General features: G+C 46.3%; 1 protein-coding gene across 1 annotated transcript in view; it reads right to left on the reverse strand.

The window, feature by feature from the left end:
• Positions 1-21,127, reverse strand: part of LAMA1 (laminin subunit alpha 1) — a 152,606-nt gene that overhangs the window by 61,126 nt on the left and 70,353 nt on the right. The window contains exons 16-28 of the mRNA XM_082353446.1: positions 19,084-19,194; positions 14,514-14,641; positions 12,962-13,048; positions 12,080-12,291; positions 7,366-7,472; positions 6,872-7,052; positions 6,102-6,238; positions 5,160-5,396; positions 4,010-4,153; positions 3,331-3,510; positions 2,239-2,424; positions 1,564-1,691; positions 795-915 (exon numbers count right to left, since the gene is read on the reverse strand). Coding sequence (XP_082209572.1) covers positions 795-915; positions 1,564-1,691; positions 2,239-2,424; positions 3,331-3,510; positions 4,010-4,153; positions 5,160-5,396; positions 6,102-6,238; positions 6,872-7,052; positions 7,366-7,472; positions 12,080-12,291; positions 12,962-13,048; positions 14,514-14,641; positions 19,084-19,194 — 1,959 coding nt within the window. The remainder of the gene's footprint in view (positions 1-794; positions 916-1,563; positions 1,692-2,238; positions 2,425-3,330; positions 3,511-4,009; positions 4,154-5,159; positions 5,397-6,101; positions 6,239-6,871; positions 7,053-7,365; positions 7,473-12,079; positions 12,292-12,961; positions 13,049-14,513; positions 14,642-19,083; positions 19,195-21,127) is intronic.

The following is a 21,127-nucleotide window of genomic DNA, read 5'->3' on the forward strand; positions in this document are numbered from 1 at the left end:
AAGCAAGGAACTTCCCTGGTGGTGCAGTGGTTAAGAATCCGCCTGCTGATGCAGGGGACATGGGTTTGAGCCCTGGTCCAGGAAGATCCCACATGCCGCTGAGCAACTAAGCCCGTGCGCCACAACTACTGAGGCTGCGCTCTAGAGCCCATGAGCCACAACTACTGAAGCCAGCATGCCTACAGCCCATGCTCCGCAACAAGAGAAGCCACCGCAATGAGAAGCCCGCGCACCGCAACGAAGAGTAGCCCCTGCTCACCGCAACTAGAGAAAGCCCGCACAGCAACAAAGACCCAACGCAGCCAAAAATAAATAAATACATTTTAAAAAAAAAGAAGGAAGCAAATTCTGATACATGCTACAACATGGATCCATCTTTAGGGCATCATGCTAAATGAAATAAGCCAGTCACAAGAAGACAAATACTGCATGATTCCACTTACATGAGGGACCTACAGTAGTAGATTCATAGAGATAGAAAGTAGAAGGGTGAGACTGGGGGAGGGCCTAGGGGGGCTAGTGTTTACTGGGTACAGAGTTTCAGTTTTACCAGATGAAGAATTCTGGAGATTGGTTGTACAGCAGTGTGAGTGTACTTAACGCTATTGAGCTGTACACCTTAGAAATGGTCAAGATGGTGAAGTTTATGTTTATGCCTATTTTACCACAAGTAATTTTTAAAAGGGAAAAATGACGTAGTAGATACACACAGTTCTCTTCATCACTTGGAGCTGCTGTAACACGCATATTTCAACCCCAAACCAGGAAACGGATTTTAACCACAGCCTCCCTACCTGACATGAGAATCCAGCTGTGCCAGGAGGACAGAGACACTTCTCTAAAAGGGATGCCACCTCCCTCTTGGGGTGCGACTCTTCAGCCTTTCTGCCAACCTCCATAGAAATATTTGAGATTCTGTGAAACCGTTGGGTAAAGAAATGTGAGAGGAGACACTAATATTTAAAAAGACACTTTCTTGAGACAGCACATTACAGAATAACGTTGGCACATATATGAAACCAGAGCTTTCCTGCCAGTTTGAGAGTAGTTCCTACTCACAGCTGTAAAGAAATGGGTAAAAACACACTAAAAGCACATTAGTCATTATACAGGGAAGGTCCTCAGCCAAAATTTTAGAACTTCAATATAATGTTAGAGAAAGCACACCTAAAAGAATCTGAAGTACTAGTTTGGCCATAACCTAGGTGGTTTTCTTTATGGGAGTGGTACTACATGAGCAGGGGACAGCATTCTTGATGCATTGTGACAGAGAAATGGCCACTGCAGTTTAAGGGCAGAAAACAGCAGAACTGTTTTGTTGTTTACATAGAAGATATCACCATTATGTACTTACATGTTATATCCACATTAATACAGGAGATGGATAATCTGTCACTTTTCACATATTTCATAATAATATTAACATTTAATAAGGTTTTGGTGAGGGACAGAAATATATATGATATTAAAGATAGGAGGTAATGGGGGTAAAGTGAATCAAATCCCTTCAGTTTGCTTTCAAATAAGGAAAATATTTTGAAACTTCTAGAAGTTTCCAAGTACCTGCTTTGCTGTAATCCTTGGCCATAAGATGCTTTGATGAGGATGTACTCAATGTTGCTAAGAACAGACATAAAATCTGAGCGTGTGACAGGTTCTTCAGAAACAGAGTTAAAGTATTTCCAAAAATTCTGTGGATGAGAAGCACATTCGATTAAATTCAGGGTACAGATCCTCAGAGGCATATGAACTTAATTCCTTTAGAAATTTCTCCAGCAGTGAGCCCAGTTCTAAGTGACACGGAGTTTAAGTGAGGAAGCTCTCGTGTCACCTCCCAGGGGTGGCAGCCGCACCACCTCATTTATCAACGGCCTCACATCACCTCTGGCAGAGCTAGCCGCGCAGAGGACAGTCAGTAAACATGTGCTGGAGGAAGGAATCCACACTTTCCAAATTCAAGGGCAGCCAAAGACTCCAGACCACATATCCATGCAGGTTGAGACTCGTGTACCACGATAAAGGATTTAAGATGCAATCTGCACTAAATTAACATAAGCCTAATATACATTTCTTGAGAATGTGAAATCTGAATCTTTGTAGAAGTCCTGCTACACCCACTGGAATTTTGACCCAAAGCCTTCTTCCTCACTCTCTTATTACAGCAGCTTCATGATTTCATTGCATGCAGAGCAGAGTTCCCAGCCCGAGGGGGCGTGTGTGAGAAGAGCACCCGGTCACCTCTTTCATCCCCACTTCCTGCTCTTGTTTCTGTCCGTTCTTGGGGGCGGGCGCGTCCACATAGATGACTTGCTTTCTGGTCCGGCCTCCCTTGACGAGCACCTGAGGCTCCAGGTTGGAGGTGCCGATCCCACTGGAAGAATAGAAGGCCACGCTGTACCGCAGTTTGCTGCCGTAGGCCATGAGCTGTCGAAGGGTACAGTGTTGTTTACTTCTCTGGCATAGCACTGGTGTAAAATTATTTTATCATAAGCCTGCTGCCATTTGAAAGAGATCTTGTGTCTTAAAAATACACCACGTGGGTGGAATACATTGTCTGATCTGAGCTTCCTTCTAATTCTACTTAATTATGGATCGTTAAATTGACCCAGGCTATCGTTCCTAAGTAAGTGATCCTTCAAAAGTTTTAAAAACCGCATCATGAAGGTGTGATCGGCTGTAGAAAGCTGTACTTATGTACTGTATACAGGTTGACGGGTTTGGGGATAAGTACACACCCATGGGACCACCATCACCAAAGCCACAGCCACAGCCATCACCTCCCAATGTTTCCTCTTGATGATACTAACAAAGGTAAGCTCCAAAGTAACAAAACAGTCATTCTAATTACTTTCAAGCTCCTTTGAATGAAAAATTATGCAGAGCCATCAGAGCACATATTTTCAAGTTTTAAAAATCAGGCTGAATTCATATACAGACTGCTATATTTATATAAACAAAGATGCATATGATGCCTTCAAGTCTCTGTCTCCCCCCCCTCAAAATGAGTGCCAATTTCTTGAGAAGACCCTCTCGGGCCATAGCACCCAAGCTTGCATTGAGCCTCTATTAGTAAAAACAATAAATGTTTGTCGAATGACTGCTTTAAGAAGAAAGAGAATATGTTTTGAACTTTAAAAGACTTTCAAAATTAATGGAGAAATTTAAAGAGCCATTCATCTGGGGGATTTTTACAAGTGTTAACCTTTTCCATCCCCACCAAGAAGAGGAAATTAATAACTACTCCAGTTAGCAATAGGCCAACCCAGGCCACTGTGATTTCAAAGTGCACCCAGGAAATGTGGATGGCTGGAGGCTGGGTGCACGTCTCACCTGGTCTCCCTGAAACTGCCCGGGCAGCCGCCAGTAAAACGGCTCTGTGTGGACATGCCGCCTGACGGTCACGGCATCCAGGAGGACATCAGGGGCCTGGTAATACACGCCCTCGGTCGTACCCTTGAGGTTACTCTGAGAAACCACACGCAGAAGAGGCTGATCTGAGCCCAGCGTTACCTAGTCACGGAGGGGAGGACAAAGCCACTTTAGAATGTGAATTAACGCCGCACTTTGACCGTGAGATTCTTCCACTGTTTCAGACGAGACAGCTTCATTATTAAAACAGGAATAAGAAAGACTTTTCTTTACAATTTAAACACCTGGATTAAAATGAACTGAAAATGCCTTTAAACCACTGCATTTAGGGTCAAACTCTTCCTATACTGGGCCAGGTTCAATTACATGAAGGAGACTGCTGAGAGTTTTCTCTTCACTCCGACTAAAGCTGCAGACAGATTAGCACAGAGCGACACTGACGCCCTGGTTCCTGCTCCATTTACTTCCTGGACAGCAGAAGCAGACCTCTGATTCTGGACTAACCCAAATCAGCTTCCTAGAATTTCTGATGCAGTAAGAGCAAAATTTAATGTAAGTACTTGGCTGCCTTTCCCACCCTCACCCAACTCCCAAGGGTAGAGGGTTGCAAACAGAACATTTATCTGTGCGTGTGACCCACCGGCATCCTCACGTAGCCCTCGGCCTCTGAGCAGAGCTGTGACAGCCCAAAGCAGAAGCACGGGGTGCACCCCCGAGGGTCCGCCTCGTCCAGAGCAAAGGTGCCAGCTCGACACTCACTGCATTGAGGGCCAATGACGTTTTCCTAAAGGGGACAAAGTGACAGACTCATTTTTACCTGAAAAAAAGAGACACGGTTTATGAACAAACAGAACTGGGAAAAAACACAAAAATAACTTTGGATGAACAAACACTGCTGAACTAGCTGCTCCTCAGGCTGGTTCCTTAACCTCTCTGAGCATCAGTTCTCTCAGACGCAGTGATTCCCCAACTCAGCTGATCATCAGAATTGTCTTGGAAGCTTTTGGAAAATGCAGATTCCCTGGTGAGTCTCCAGGAGCGGGCCCGGATCCTCCTGGAGGTCCCAGGTAACCAGTGATCAGTCAGGTGGAGAGCCACGGGCCAGATGATTATTAGGGCAGGTCCTCCTGTGCTGACCGTCAGTGGTGAGAACTGCTACCATAGATGTGGTGAACCAAGCACACGTCCACTGATGTTCCCGTTACCCCAGAGCCACATGAGTTTCCCCTTCCTCCTACCCCACCGCTAATCAACCAGGATTCCATCTCTCAGACCCTGGGAAAGGAACAGAGAAGATGGCCAAGGACCTTCTAATAACAAAGCACAACGGGCAAACGAAAGGAAATACACGGAGTTAAGTATGATGTTGAAATCTAACCTCCTGGGAAAATAATAAACACAAATGTCCTCCAGTCTGACCAGCACGCACAAGAGAATAATTACTTACCAGGTATAGAATCACAAATCTTCCTGAAGCCCTGTGTTATCTATTTTACCTGTATATTCAAGACAGATAGGCTACTCAGCCAACTGAAACACATGGTAGAAAACTCAGCGTGTTTTTCAAATCAGTCCCATCATCTGACACTTGTAATTAACAGTACAAATTCCTTCTAAAGAATCATCCATCATTCTAGAAGAGCATACACAGAATTTAAACCCAGACCCAGAAGGTGGTGCAAACTCATTATGAGAAGCGTTAAAACCCAAGTGCTTATTTAAATAGTTAAAGCCCCAAAGTCAGAATGGCGAGTGGGAGGGAGGGAGGAAGTGGAGCCGAGCGCTAGTACCTTGCAAGAGCAGGTTCCGGTCTCCGGGGCACAGCTGCAGAGACCCTGCTCCTGGCCACAGGTGTCGGCCAGTGTCCCTCTCAGGTCGCAGTCACAGGCCACACAGTCCGGAAAGTCTCTGTACCCCAGGGAGCACTGGTGGCAGGTCTGTCCACCAAATGCAGGCTTACACGGGCAATGGCCAGTGAGCACATCGCACTGCTGACTGGCTGACCCCGCGCTACTGCAATTGCAGGCCTGCAAGAAAAGTACTGAATACATAAAAAGGCAGCTTTTATATTTTCATAATGTACACATACGGGGGTTACAGGAAAACACTAAACGTGGGGAGATTATACAAACAAATGGATCTCTCTCTCACTATTGCCATAGGGACTCACTTTGCCACAAGCCATCAAGAGGCCAGGACTTACGCTGCTGGACGTTAGTGAACCTTTGTGACACGTGCAGGCTGGGCCACGACCGTGGCCTGAAATTTAATCTACTTAATAGGTCAAAGCAGTCCAGCAAAATTATTTTAGAAGTCCAGTAACGCTCCCTCTGTTTTCAAAATGCAAAGTCTAAGTTTAACCGACAAAAGTAACATAGAAAAACAGAACCGTTGAAGATCGGACGTACCTCCCCCACCCCCAATAAAGTGATTTATGTCTTTCTCCTGGAAGATAGCATATATTGCAGAATATATTTAAAGGGCACCAAAATAAATTTTTGATCTTCTAACCATCAATTCCACAGCTAGACTCTTGAAGACAATTTAGAATATTGTATTTTAAGGATGCTGCTTCTTCCACTTTGATTCCTACAATCGGTACTGAGTTTTGAATAGAAACCATCAAGCTATTCAACGGGTTAAAATCAAGCGAATAGATAAAAGAAGAAGAGTGAAACCTGACACAGCCAAGTAATTCTCAGTTGAGAAAATGTGCAGGTGACAGTGCACACCTGGCACCCGAGCTCCCGGTCGTGGCCCCAGTGTCCGTCCGCACACTCCTCGCACGCCGCACCCCGAGTATGAGGTGGGCAGACACACTCCCCCGACTCCGGGTCACAGGTGTTCTGAGTGTGAGCGCAGTCACAGGCTACAACAGAGACACAGGCTGTTGTTACAGATCAGGACCGTCGGGTCAACCGAAGGGGTCAGAGTTGATGCTGCCAGTTATCCCCTTGTGTTAATAATCTCGATCACTCTTCTAGTTCCTGAAAGAAAACGCGTGATCCCCAGCACCCCGCCGTGTCTCACGGGAGGTGAATGCTCCTCCTTGTGGAGAGTTGCTCCTGGATGACAGATAATCGGGCATAGTGGGAGAAACAGACAAAAGACCGGGAAAGGCCTCCACCGGTGGGGAGAACAGAGAGTTAACACTTACGGAGCACTTGTTTGCCAATCGCCATGCTAAGGACTTTAAGTACAACCTTGACGGTAACTCCTGGATGGAGAGCATAATCGACTTCTCCATTTTACAGATGAGGAGACCGAAGCTAAGTAAAGTTAAGTAATTAGTCTAAGCTCACACAGTTAGTACAGCCTGACCAAGGCTTGTGGACTTACCCAGAATAGGGATCAGGAAATAGAAAAAAGGTATGAAATCCTACATGTTCAGAAAAAAAAAAATGTAAAGGGACTTAACAGAATTAGACAGAAGTCAAAGGAGAGCTCAGAGAAAAGTCTGGGAATTCCAATAAAGTCTCAGACACTGAATTCAGGAGCTTACGTGTACAGCCGCCGTCCTGGTAGGCATAGAAGCCGCGGGCACACCTGTCACACCTCTCCCCAGCTACACCTGGGACACAGCGACACTGGCCTTCCTCCGTGCAGTCGTCCGACAGGGAGCCCGACGCACTGCAGTTACAGGGCAGGCACCCGAGCCCCGCGTCCAACCCGTAGTAGCCGTGCTGTTTCACGGGGGCAGAGCCACGGAAGACAAAATACATTTTAGTAAGTGGCTAGTATCTACTAGAAGATTTCCCAGATCAACAACTGCATGTGTCATAGATTCATAAAGGGTTCGTGACATCATTCCACGGCTCTGTAAACCGAATACATACTCTCCAGATAGGGCCACATAGCACTCACCAGCCGTGTTGCAGGACCCTGCTCTTTCTGGTGGTCGGGATTCCATTTCATTTGAACCAGTTAAGGCATCATTTACAGACATTAACGCTGGCACACACGTTAATCGTATGTAATGACCAGGAGGCGTCTTACCAGGCACCGGTCACACTGCCGTCCGGTCACGTGCGGTTTGCAGTCACAGAGTCCGGCCTCAGGATGGCAGGCAGCAGAAAGGGAGCCTTGGCCATGGCAGTCACAGGCTAACACACACAGAAGGCATATTTGTGCCCATTTCTGGGTACGGCTGTTATAAAATCCCTTAATCCCAAAAGGAGAAATTTTAACATTCATGTTTCAAATCATAAAACAAAATGATGGCTTTGCAGTAACTCGAAAAATTTAGTATTTTTCTGAAGAGTAAGCCAAAATAAGGTGGGTGAAAGGAACCATCACAGAGAAAAAAAATTACTTGAAGTTGTTAAGATAATAATTGGCAAACGAACTTAACCAATTTCATGAATTCTTTGAAATTTTTAAAAGGAGCCACCAATGTATATCAACCAATCTTCATTAAAAAACATGCAAAGAAGATTTCAAAACCAATTTAGCCACTTGCTCGTTCCAATCAGACGTATTTAATATTTTAAAGCTCAGTTATAACGACCTAGATAACTAATACTGTACATCATGATTTAATGAACTATTTCCCTGTTCTGAGTCATGAGTCCTTTGAGGTTCTTACCTTCTGGCCAGATGCTTCTGTTTTATCTACAGCCAGAATATTGATGTTTAAAGCCACAAAGTCCCCCCTTCTCAAAGTGATTCAATTTAACGGGTCCAAGAACCGTTTACTTCGTACCACAGCTGTCAATATGCGCTTCATTTAAAATTTGTAATATGTTCACTGACAAGATATCCCAGGACGTGTACCATTTACGAATGCTTGGGCTCGGAAAATGCACACTCTCCGTCCTATGGTATAACCATGTAAGAAAAACGTCACGAATTATCTCAGGCCCAAGCACACTTTGTGTGGCAGCCTTTGTGGGGCAGAGCAGGGGTGGGCACTGGAAATCAGAAGGCTGATGGTCAGAGGAAAGGCGGTGGGATTCTGCTTCCTTGGGTGACTATGGCCCTGTCACTGGGCCTCCCCTAGTTTTTCCCTTGTGTGCGTGGATTCGATGTTCACAGCTCCTGTAGGAGGCTGGTCAAGTGTCATGGGCGCCACACAGAGCTGCCCGTCCTTGTAGTTTAACTTTTATTTTCTGTTTTTCTGATGCTTTGACTTCTGGGGCCTTGCTGACCCTGGAGAGACAGCCGCACCCAGGGCTAGTCAATTTCCAGAGACTGTAAACCGCTCAGCTGCTGGAATGCCTTTCATATGCAAACCATCCAATCCAGAGCCCACACCCCATGCCTTCCTCACTGGCTCTCAGGCTCCTCTGGTCCCTGACCTTCCGCTGTCCACCAGTCCTAGTCACCCCAAGGCCCGGCATCAGACAAGAAGCACAGTCCCTGGGCCCCGGGACCGGCTGAAATGATTCAGACTAGCCAGTCCCAGACCTGTTACCCTGCCCGCCCTTTTCTTCCTGCACATAAAGGCTCCTGTCCACACTTCCCCTCCTGACCAACCCAGGTGCTTTCCCGTGTAGCCACCCCCATGCTGTGGGGTGTCCCCTTCGCCCCCTGACTCTCCCCCGACCTGGCCTCCAGAGTAACAAACTGCCTTTGTGATGGTGGTCCTCTCCTGATCTGCTGGCCTTGCTGTACCAAAATAATAACAAAGCCTGTATTTAAAACCGTCCTCAGCCTCCCACCACTCTTAACTGTCTCCCAGGGAAAACATCACACACATACACACAAAATACCCCCTCACACACATTCACTCACACCCTGCCATCCCCCCGCAAACCCTTAACTCTGAGTTTCCATCCCCGACTCTCCCTACCGTCTCTCTCCCTCCCCGCCTTCCCCTTCGCACCACCCAATCTTCCAGCCCAACTCTTGGCCCCTCGGCTGCTACAACTGCTCCTCCTAAAATGTCCAGGACTCCCGGGTGCAGATCCAGTGAGCAGATCCTGCCTCCGTCCTGATGCGTCTTTCAGTGGGACGGGCCATGGACCCCTCTCTCCCTTTTGAACCTCTCTCTTACCAAGGTTTCGGGGCGCCTTCGAAACTCTGGTTTCCTTCCTCTTTCTCTTGTATTTCCCTCTGATCCTCCCTCTCTGTGCCTCACTCAAACCCCACCCTTCCTCTGGGGAATATTCCAAATTCACTTCGAGTATGATCATCACCACATATTGATGATAATAACAAATCACATTTATCACACACCCGTCAGCTTGTGTCTCCACGTTACAGTCAATATGTGAAATAAGTGAATGAACCTTCATAACAAACATACGAGGGAAGTACTATAATTTTCTCTATTTTTGGGTGAGAAGTCTAACACTTAGAAAGATGATGTAACTAGCCAGAGATCACACTGTTATTTGCAGTTATCCCTCTATAACAACAATTATAATAGCAATTATTAATAAAAATTGTTCAAGTTATAAATAATACTAATTTAAAATATCTGGCAATTACCTTCTGCCAGGTTCTTTACAGGTATTTTAATTCTCAGAAGAACCCCACAATATAAAAATTATACCTACTTAAGTTATTTCGCACAAGGTTTCTTTAATATTAGTGCCCAGGAGGCTTCCCACCACCCTTTTCTCCCTCCACACCACTCTCTGCCCTGGACCACTGTGTCCACAGCCACTACTGCATCTATCACACCAAAGCTGATGTCAGTAATACTGAATACTGGCATTTTTACCGGGTTCACCTAATAAAATATGGTATTACGTTATCGTGTGGAGACTTCTGGGAAGTTCATAAGAAGGACCCTTATTATAGACCTGGAAGGATTTCTAGTGAAATGTTCAGCAACAGTTGTAGGAATTCATCTCGTCAAAGCTAGGAATGGGGGGAAAAGGAGATAGGAAAAGAATAAAAAGTGTAAGTGCTCAGAAACTAGAAAAAGCCAGGCAGGGTCAGCCCATAACCAGTCCAGCTCCCTGGGCCAACAACGTGGACCTAGACCCAAATCCCACCTGTTCTGACCCCCCCGCTCCCCCCCCACTCTCCACTCATCGCTGAGACCTTCTATTTTATATTTTCCTTTCTATCCCCATGGCAAAATGCTGACGCAGCTTTGTCAGCGTGGATGCACACAAAGGAAAACATGATGGAAAACTTTTAAATATGTTTGAACAACTTGGGTGTATGAATCCATTTCTTCAACATTGAACTTTATGTAATCTAAATACAGATCAAGTATTTCTGATGAAAACTTAGCATCCTAATCGAGATGGGCTATAAAACACACACTGAATTTTGAAGACAGTATTAAAAAGAAAGAAAATAGTTATTAATACTTTGAAAACTTGATTACATGATAAAATGATAATACTTTCTATATATTGAGTTAAATAAAATGTATTATTAAAATGTATTTCACCTGTTTCTTTATACTTTTTAAAAGGTGGTTACTAGAAAATTTTAAATTACATGTGTGACTTACATTTCTGTTGGACAGCATTGATACAGAAAAATAATAAAAATGACTGCTCTTATTACTAGCAATTGTAATAGCTACCATTTATTTACTGTCTAGAACTTTAAATTTGTCATCCCATTGACTTTTCAGAAAGGCCTTAGTGTATACGTATAATTATGTCCATTTTATGTATGAAGAAATAGTTGCTAGGAGAGGTTAATAAAATTTGCCTAATGTCACAGGGCTGGTTGGTGACCAATCCTGGACTCTAAATTAGTCAGACTCCAAAGCCCTGAATCCACACACGTGCCTCTCTCCTACACCATCGTGTGTAGCTCCCAAATAGACTTGGGATTTTCAAGTCTGATTAAATAAATTTCCAACTCCAATCACAGTATTTGGCATAGTGCCTGGGAAGTAACAGACACTTAATAAATGACAAATGAACTAAGAAATTAATCATCAAGGTTTGCAGTAGGGATGAAAAGAAATGCCATGAGAATTGTGAAGGCATTCCATAAACTTTGAAGCTTTATAAAATTACCGGTTATCATAATTATCTACCTATGATAACCAGTCAAGGTGCTGAAGGTCAGGTTCATAGGCCCAGGGCAACAGAAGCTTGTCAATCTCTTGACGTGGTCCTAGGAAAACATCTTTTCTTGATCGCTAGCTCCCTCTTGTGTCTCCACGTTGTAACAGCACAGTAGGACCAGCATTTATAGGAAATTATCAAAATAATTTATAATTGTCACTTTTACCCTTTCATTCCTTTTTCAAGAACTGTGTGAAAAAAATCTGAGAGCTGTTATCAGCCCGAACGCTATAAGTTTGTCATTCTAGGAGTCTGAAAAATCTACTTTTCTAAGTAACTGGTTTTACATGGTCTGTAATTTCAAGGGTCTAAGCAGAGAGCCCTGCCGAGCGACGTGGGGATTTGGTGACTCGGGCGCAGACCACTGAGACGCACCAGTTTTGGGGGCTAGGGTCTCCCCATTTCCCATTCCACGTCCTGAAATCCCATCTGCCTCATCCCTCAGCCCGCAGCATCTCCCTGACCAACGGGACAGGCTTCCTTGGCCTCCTGGGTCACTGGGAGCAGTGCCAGCACCCTGTGAAGGACCACTTTCTCCTGAAATGGAAGGGCGCGTGTTTTCTAGGCCATCTGACCTTCATTTGGAGTAACTGATCAAGCTAACCCAGCACAGATCGGGTCAAGTGACCTCCTGGGCAGAGCACTTTTTGATGCAAGTAAGTAAATGGATGGAGACTTCACAGGGTGGTTAAGTAATGGACACGACCGCCGGGTCACACACTCACCGCGGCAGTTTTTCGCAGTCACGGCGTCCCCATAGAACCCGTAGGCACACCTCTCACAGTGGGGGCCGTCGGTGTTCCCGATGCATCTCAGGCATTCTCCGGTGACGGAATCACAGCTCCTGACCTCCAAGGGGTCCACATTGCCACTGCAGTTACACGGGACACAGGAATCTCCGGGCACTGTTGGGTTTCCATAGTAACCGTCTGCGCATCTATATAAAAGATTGAGAGAGGGATGCAAACAAATGCGATTACTGTAGACATTACCCCACCACCCGGGGACTCTCTGAGTAGTTAATCAATCACACCGACTCTTTACCGAAGATTTACCGTGAGAGGAATGCTGCTCGAGTTCAGGCATTCACAGATTCCCGTCACTCATTGTGAGGCACGGGGAGGGCGTCCAAAAGGAGCCAAACATCCCGGGGACATGCTCCGGCCCCAGACAATTCGACCCGCATCCCACCACTCAGCGATGTCACCTCCCACGGAGTCCAGCCAGACTTGGCACCGAGACGTGCATGCGGGACAGACAACCCTGGCTTCCAGGCGCCAGAAGACAACTATTAAATCAAACCACCCCTTGCCTATGGAATCATCCAGAGTAACAGGACATTCAAATGTATGAATAGAAGTACTGACTCCTGGCAGTTTCCTATTGATATTGATGAAAACTGAGATTAGCTCAAGGAGATCAAAAAATCCCCAGGGACTTCCAACATTAATTTTTTAAACGATCGACTGGTTTTTCTCTATGATCCGATGGAATAGTAATGACATACCAAAAGCTCTAAAGCCACACTTAACCACACATTTAAAAATAAACACGTAGAATTTATAGTCAAAAAAATTTTTGGAAACCGGTCAAGCGAAGCAGAGTACCTCTCGCACCAATCCCCCGCGTATCCCGGGGCGCACTGGTCACAGAACACTTCATCTCCATCGTTGAGGTGGCAGGTGGGGCTGAAACTGACAAAGCAGTAGAAATGAATGTGGTTCTCCAATGGATGGTGCAGAATTCCTAAATATTAAAATGCTTAGTTTCTACCACTCCTGTCCTTACAAATTTTCACCGCGTCCTCACTCCTTAGCCCAGAACCCAAGGCCCCAGGCCACGCAGCCCACCCGTGGGCGCTGGACACTCCCTGCTCCTGCTCGACCCTCGGCCCGACTGCGCTTCTCCCCGTCTGCCCGGGTTCACTGGCTCACCCCCAACGCCCAGCTCAGCGGTCCCCTCCGGCAGAGTTCCTCTCCTCGAGTTCCCAGGACCGGGCTGCCTGCCTTAGAGCTGCCCACACTGGCCAAGGGTGAGCCCGCTTACAGGACAGAGCCAAGGGGCTCCGCACTTCAGTGAGTGTCACCAGCATCCCCCGAGGCCCCCATGCAGGCCGAGGTCCCTTCACACTCCATTCCCGGGTCTTGGGAGGACCGCGAAGGGAGGCCTGGGGGCCATAGCGAGGCCCCCACGATTTCATCAGAGCAGCCCTGATTGCTCTTTTGTACACTGGAGAGTTCCAAATAAAAATCCCCGTGGGAGAATCCTCTAGGTGTGGATGGGGGGAGAGCTCTGAAGGGTAAACAGTGAGAGAGGCTTTTAACCCGCTGGCCTGGGGGCACACAAGCCCCAGCATGTTGGTCGAGGCCTTGACTGGCACTGTCCTCCGCCTCCCCTCGTGCTCTGTGCCCCGGGACCACCTGCAGCTCCCCAAACCGACCCGCTTCTCACGCTGCCGGACCTCGGCACCACTTCTTCCCGCCTAGCAGGCCCTTCTCCTCCGCTGCCTTCACACTCCCTCTCATTCTTCAAGTCTCAGATGGAGAGCTTCCACAGGGAGTCGCCCGCACAGCTTCCCTCCGCACAGTGGACCCACCTCCTCTGCCCTCGTGACCGCACTGTGGATTCCACGGCGTCGGCAGCCACGGAGGAACAGTTCGATACCCAGGACACCTACCATGATGCCCAGCATATACCAGGCGCTCAGTAAAGATTTGTTGAATTAACTAAATGAATTCAGCCCATTCTCAATGAGCCTCGTATTTACATATTTTGGCCATTAGCTCAAATACTCCTGAAGCCCAGGAACATGTTTTATTCATCTCTGCATCTCCTCTGCCTCTTAGCCCAGTGGTAGGCACACAACATATACGTGTGAAGGAACTGATGGCCAACGTTAGACCAAGGGGAAAAAAGGCCATGCAAATGTCCTTGCCTTCACACAACTTGCCTTACATAATTCAACACATCAAAGTTTTTTGTTTGTTTTTTTAAAGAAGAGAGAATCTGTTCCTCCATCTCTAATCCCAATTAATTGCCCCAGGGCAAAATTAACACTCTCGTTACACACAGGTCTTGCTCTGAAGATATCAGCGCAGGTCTGGACGGAGACCCAGGCCACGCGGGGCAGGATCGGCGGGGTGGAGGAGCTGGGCTTACTTGTTGGAGGCCGTGGAGAGCGGGCAGGCACACGGCTGGCAGTCCCCAGGGGTCCCTCGGGAAGGCAGCCCGTAGAAGCCGGGAAGGCAGCGCTCGCAGTGGTCCCCAGTGGTGTTGTGCTGGCATGCCTAGGACACACGCATGGAAAGAAGACTCGGCTCAGGCCTCCTTCAGGGAGTCTCTGATTCACCTTCAAACAGCTTGAAGTCCAAGTGAAGAAAAAAGGCAAAATGCTAAAGCAAGTGACCAAACTCGTAATATGAGGAGGGGTTGCCAGTTTCCAGGTTCGCCGATAAAAATTTTTAATTTATGTAAACGGGAAGCATAAGAGCTTTCATTTCCAACCATGTCAGAGTAACTGGCAGCAGACTTGCCCTCTGTAGGAACGGAATACAATACATCAAAGAGCTGCTCTCAGACCCTGGACGGCGGAGGTGCAGGATGTGGAGGGAAGGGAGACAGCGGGATGGGTCCTGCAATTGCATGTCTTTCCCCCTGGAGACAGTCCAGGAAATCCTGAATTTATACTAAGGCATGGAGAACGTCGGAAATGGTAAATACATGAATAAGTAAGAAAGATTTCTTTCCTTCATTTAAAACACCTCTTTAGACAGTGAAATTACCCTGCGTCAGGTGTAGGAGGTGTGTGGGAGACGGGCCCCTGGGCGGCTCCTCTCCTGCCCGTTCCTTCCAGGCTCTTCTTCTCCTGTGACTTGGTCTCCCTATTGCCCCCACCTTGTGCTGATGCCACCCAGAGCTCTCTCCTACAACCTCTGCCCTCCCCTGCCCGTACTCCCAGCCCCAGCCCCGCCTGTGGGCCCTCTCCTCTCACTTCCTCTCCCTTGGGGTCTTCCATGCCCTTTTATACCCCTTCTCTTAAAGCCACTCATTTTACACACATTTACTGGACATTTTTCATCTGACTATTCAAATAATATTTCCAGTTGCTAACTACATACTTTTCTATCATTCCTGAGATTGATAAAAGTTTTCCCATCTATTCAATTTAATTGTGTTCCATCCTCTATATCACGGTTTCACCAGTTTTATTTAGGGTTATCCCAGACCAGAGCTTCCAAATTTGAACGTGTATACAGATCATGTGGGTTAAATGTTGACTCTGATGCTGGAGGTTTGCGGTTTTGAGTTTCAAAAAAAGCTTCCAGATGACGCCCATGCGCTTTTCTTTTGTCTTTTCATCCCTCATATGACCTTGGTTTTGATCATTAACCCAAATCTACTCAAAATGCAACTGGCCTTGGTAAAGAGCTACATGGTTGTGCTAAAAGAATTATGCAAAATAATTAGTTTCATTAAAATCTATTTGATTATGCTCAATTGCAAAATGTCTCTGATTTGCTTCCTTTCCTCAAAGGGCCAGATTGGGTCTTCTTTCTCTTTGGGAAAACTACGATGTAGTTCTGTTGAAAAACCTGCTGAAGGTCTGTTTCAATGCTTTCTCAGGCGGGCGCCAACATCCCTTTAAGTGATGATCCCTGTTGGTGGATCTGGAACGTGAAGGGATAGGAATGCTCATCTCCTTGGGGAGCGAACACATCTTCTCTTGATTGGAAAAGGAAAACCAGGAGGGCCCAAGACACGCACAACTGCATTTTATGCCCCTGTCTTTCCAAAGAAAAGAAACTGACTTCTCCTTGGAGTAAGAGCAGAGAGAGCTCAGAGAAAAGAATAAGGACACAGGTAAACTATGGACTCTGGGTGGCTGTGATGTGTCAGCGTGGGGTCACTAATTGTAAAAAAATGCACGACTCTGGGGGGGCGGATGTTGATAATGGGGGCGTATGAGCATGGGGGCCGGCAGGGGGTAGATCGGAAATCTCTATACCTTCTTCTCGATTTCGCTGTAAACCTAAAACTACTCTAAAAATAGTCTTAAAAAAAAAACAAGAATAGGAACACTGGGCTTCCCTGGTGGCGCAGTGGTTGAGAATCTGCCTGCCAATGCAGGGGACACGGGTTCAAGCCCTGGTCTGGGAAGATCCCACATGCCGCGGAGCAACTAGGCCCGTGAGCCACAACTACTGAGCCTGCGCGTCTGGAGCCTGTGCTCCGCAACGATAGAGGCCGTGATAGTGAGAGGCCCACGCACCGCGATGAACAGTGGCCCCCGCTCGCCACAACTAGAGAAAGCCCTCGCACAGAAACGAAGACCCAACACAGCCATAAATAATAAATAAATAATAAAATTAAAAAAAAAAAAAAGAATAGGAACACTAAGAACAACTGGAAACTTCTCTCTAATAAAATGTATATAAGGAGTCAACTCCTAGAATCTAGATAACTATATACAAGGCCAGGGGCTATTTACAGCTATGCAAAAGGAAGAATTAAAGGTTTCTTTTTAAAATAGAATTTAAAAAGCAAAGTAGATTAAACAGATAAGTGATCTTACCAAGTTTTTATATTTCCCTGTATTCCAATCTAAATTTTTATTACTTTTCTCCTTTAATTACTTAAAAAAGGAAAAATAATAATTTTACAGTGGAAAAACCTGGCAGAGACCCCCTTATCCGAGTGACGCAGGCTAATTAACATCCCCCAGAAGAAGCCAGTGGCATCACAGACCTCGACAGCACACACTGGGGAGGCACGTCACCTCAAGGTCCTCTCACCAAAAATGGATAACCTCAACCTCATCACGAGAAAGTGGACCCACTCCAGCTGAGGGACAGTCCACAGAAGGTCCAAAGATCTCAAACGTGCCCTAGTCCTGAAAACCAGGACCTGTCACCGCCTGCAGGAGGCAAAGCCACTAAATGCAGTACGGGACGGTGGGTCTGATGCCGGAAAGGAAAAGGATGAAACCTGGATGGAATCTGACACTTAGTTGATGGGACTGTGCCATGTTAATTTCTGAGTTTTGATAACCATACAGATTGTGTAAGGTGAGCATCCGGGGAAACAGGGCGATGCTTACACGGGAACTCCCTATCCTATTTTTCTAACCTTTCTGTAAATCTGAAATTATTCCTTAAAAAATTTTAAACTATAAAAATTATTATTATTTTCTATACTTAGAGCTTTAAGGCTATTTAGCATCTTCACTTTCATAGGAGAATATATTTTTGGAAATATCTATTAACAGAAGCATGTGCAAATCTTCTTCCAGCCTGCCTGTCACTAAAGCCATAGGTGGTACAACCACGACCTGCTGACCACCCTCAAGTGTTGGCAGAGGCCTCCAAACCCGAATGGCAGGGGGAGAGAGGTTTCAAAAAAGCAGCGACCGGGACTTCCCTGGTGGTGCAGTGGTTAAGAATCCGCCTGCCAGTGCAGGGGACACGGGTTCGATCCCTGGTCCGGGAAGATCCCACGTGCCGTGGAGCAACTAAGCCCATGAGCCACAACTACGGAGCCCACACGTCACAACTACTGAAGCCCAAGCACCTAGAGTCCGTGCTCTGCAACGAGAGAAGTCACCACAATGAGAGGCCCGTGCACCGCAACAGAGTAGCCACCGCTCGCCGCAACTAGAGAAAGCCCACGCGCAGCAACGAAGACCCAACGCAGCCAAATAAATAAATTAAAAAAAAAAAAAAAAAGCGGCGACCTCCCTTCCTTGTGGGAAGTTGCACCTGAGGAACTTATTCTGGAGGGACTGAGTATGCGTGCAAACATCATTCCATGCCATCCTACAGACGCTTCACTTACAGAACAAAGACATGGACAAAGAACAAAACAGAAGCTGTACTTGCAGAGAAAAAGAAAAATTAGGCTCTAGAGAGAAAAAGCAATCAGCGGCATCATGCCGATATCTTCCCCACGGGTCTGATCGTGAATTTTTCCTAACCCTGTGACTCAATCAAGCTCTTCTGGAAAAAGCATGATGATCCTTTCCCTGTGCAGTGAATAGGGTTCAGCTGATTACCATACGCATTCACGCCATCTCTGAGCAGTGAATCCATTAGAACCCAGAAGTGTGGCCTGGCTCCCAGGCATAGAGCCTAAAGGAATTCCTGACTGAAGTTGAAGAACAAGTCTTGCCCTGCCTCTGCCCCAAAGTTCATTCTCAAGATTAACTACGTATTTGCTAAGCCCTGTCTCAACTCCGACTGCATGAAAGAGGTACTTGTTTGCAGAGTTTATCTGAGCTAACATCTATGAAGCATTATATATTACACAAATGAGTGAGATTATTAGAAATTTTTATTATTCCTCTTACGATATACTATGTAATATAATGTTAAAATCTACTAGCATTTGCATTTAAAAGATCTGATCCTTTTTATTTAATCAGTGGACGTTTTCTCCCTTTATATTGCTTTTTTTTTTCTAATCTTGTGAAGTAAATCATTACTTATTGTTCTAATAAAAAACCTGCAGTGAAATTATACATCTCTTTTCTACTATCACCAAAGCAACTTTTCTTCACAAAAAAAAGAAGGAAAAAAGCAGGAAACATTTTATGACTTAAACCTGCAGATTTCCTCTGGGGTCCCCAAGGGCAGGGATATTCCCTGCGGAGGAAGCTTCTTTTTTAATCACTTCTGTACAGTGAGGGCTTCAGGGTGGGAGGAGGGCGTGCAATCAAGGTCTCAGCCAGACTCACAAAGCAAACGCCATGAACGTCACACTCAGCTGCATGGCCGTGGCATTCACAGGGCTGACAGATTCCTCCAAAGAGTATTCCATCCACGCGGTAATAGCCAGGGAGACAGGACTGCAAAAGAAGGACGGGTGACTGTCCGGGTGAAGGCAACTTTATACAAAACGCAAATCATCTTCTTCCCAATACGTTAGAAACATAAACCACTCAACTTTCCATGAATGGAAACTTTTTTTTTTTTGCCCAAACGTGCCATAAAATGCACCCATATTAAGCATACGATTCAATGATTTTTTTTTAGCAAGTTTACTGAGTTGTGCAACCATCACCATAATCCAGTTCCTTATATATTTTAAAGGTAGAAACATGCACACAAAAACGTAATGGCTGTGCAATGAGTCAGCGTACATCATAGTGGTTTTCCACTGCAATATTCTTAGAAATCATGTAACATCCTTTTAACCAGTGTTTCAATCAAGGGGATTTATTTCTCTCAACACTTCATCTTTTGCTTAAAATTTAGTAAATGTTGCCGTCAAAGTGTTAAATGCAGGTCTGCATCAAACGGCATCAGTTTAAGAGAGCAAACGTTGCAGGTGAGCTTCCCTTTGGCTACGCGCTGGACAGGCAACGTGGGCGTTCAGGGGCAGGGAGCCACCCCAGACACTGTACTTCATGTCGCCCTTGTGACGACCCTGAGAAATCGGCTCTCTATCTGATAGACTTGGAATCCGGAACACGGCGCGTTAGCTACGACCACGGCACTCGCCGTGCAGTGATTCCACGCCAGGTGTGCACACCTCCAAGACCCATGTCCATGGGCTGCCCGGGGCCACAGCAGACAAGAAACGCGTCCAGAGTGCAGACCGGGGAGAAACTAATTTGGAGGCTGGCACGCTCCTTTGGGGGCATGGGAGGAGGGGGTGTGGATTTGCTTTTTATTTTCCTAAGAATTCTTAAAGAGCATTTCATTATAGTAATAATACATAATGCCTTCATTCACACTGACCTTGGGAAAGTCCCCTGACACCTGCCCCCGGACCCCGCTCCGTGGCCACGCTCCCCCGGGGACAGTGGACTTGTCTACAGATAGGCACTGAGCAGGCAGCTGCCTGGGGCTCTGTGTCGTGGCTACAGGGCTCCCCCAAATTCCATTCCCAACCAATAGCTGCCTGATTCTTTAAGTCAGCTTCTGAGTGAGAGCTGGATAAAAGAATGAGTTCTTCTGCTTAACACAAACTCTTGCAAAGGAGTCTTGAGCTTCCTATGTGATGCTTGAGCCATCAACCCAAGCACACCAGCACTTCCGGGAACAAAGCCCTGCCCACTTGTTCTCTAGCAGCAGCTGTCCCCTGCTGTCCCCTCCCGGTCCAGCTGGCGGGGCTCCCACTTCCACGGTTGTCCCTGCTCTACCTGTCGCCCCCCTAAGCCCACATCCACATACTATGAAGTGGTCTGAGGGTCATTTATCCATTAAGCACTAGGCCCGCAGGGATTTGGACTTATGGACATTTGCAGGTCCTAAAAATAAATGAGATGTAAAAATAAGTTCAGGGCTTCCCTGGTGGCGCAGTGGTTGAGAGTCTGCCTGCCAATGCAGGGGACACGGGTTCGAGCCCTGGTCTGGGAAGATCCCACATGCCACGGAGCAACTGGGCCCGTGAGCCACAATTACTGAGCCTGCGCGCCTGGAGCCTGTGCTCCGCAACAAGAGAGGCCGCGATAGTGAGAGGCCCACGCACCGCGATGAAGAGTGGCCCCCGCTTGCCGCAACTAGAGAAAGCCCTCGCACAGAAACGAAGACCCAACACGGCCAAAAATAAATAAATAAATAAATTAAAAAAAAAAAAAAAGTTCATTGGTCCTGACCCTGTGGCCAAAAAAATATTGCAAAATATTTAAAATAGAAATAAAAATATTTAATTAAATATGTACACCACGAAGCTTTAGGCCAACTTTATTAACTGCAAAGCTAATAAAGAGAGAAACATATTATAGGTTAAATGTTCTCACTCTGTAAAAATGCTTGCCAAGAAATCACAGCCAA

Source organism: Balaenoptera borealis (genome assembly GCF_965194805.1).
Source record: "Balaenoptera borealis genome assembly, chromosome: 14".
Taxonomy (NCBI): domain Eukaryota; kingdom Metazoa; phylum Chordata; class Mammalia; order Artiodactyla; family Balaenopteridae; genus Balaenoptera; species Balaenoptera borealis.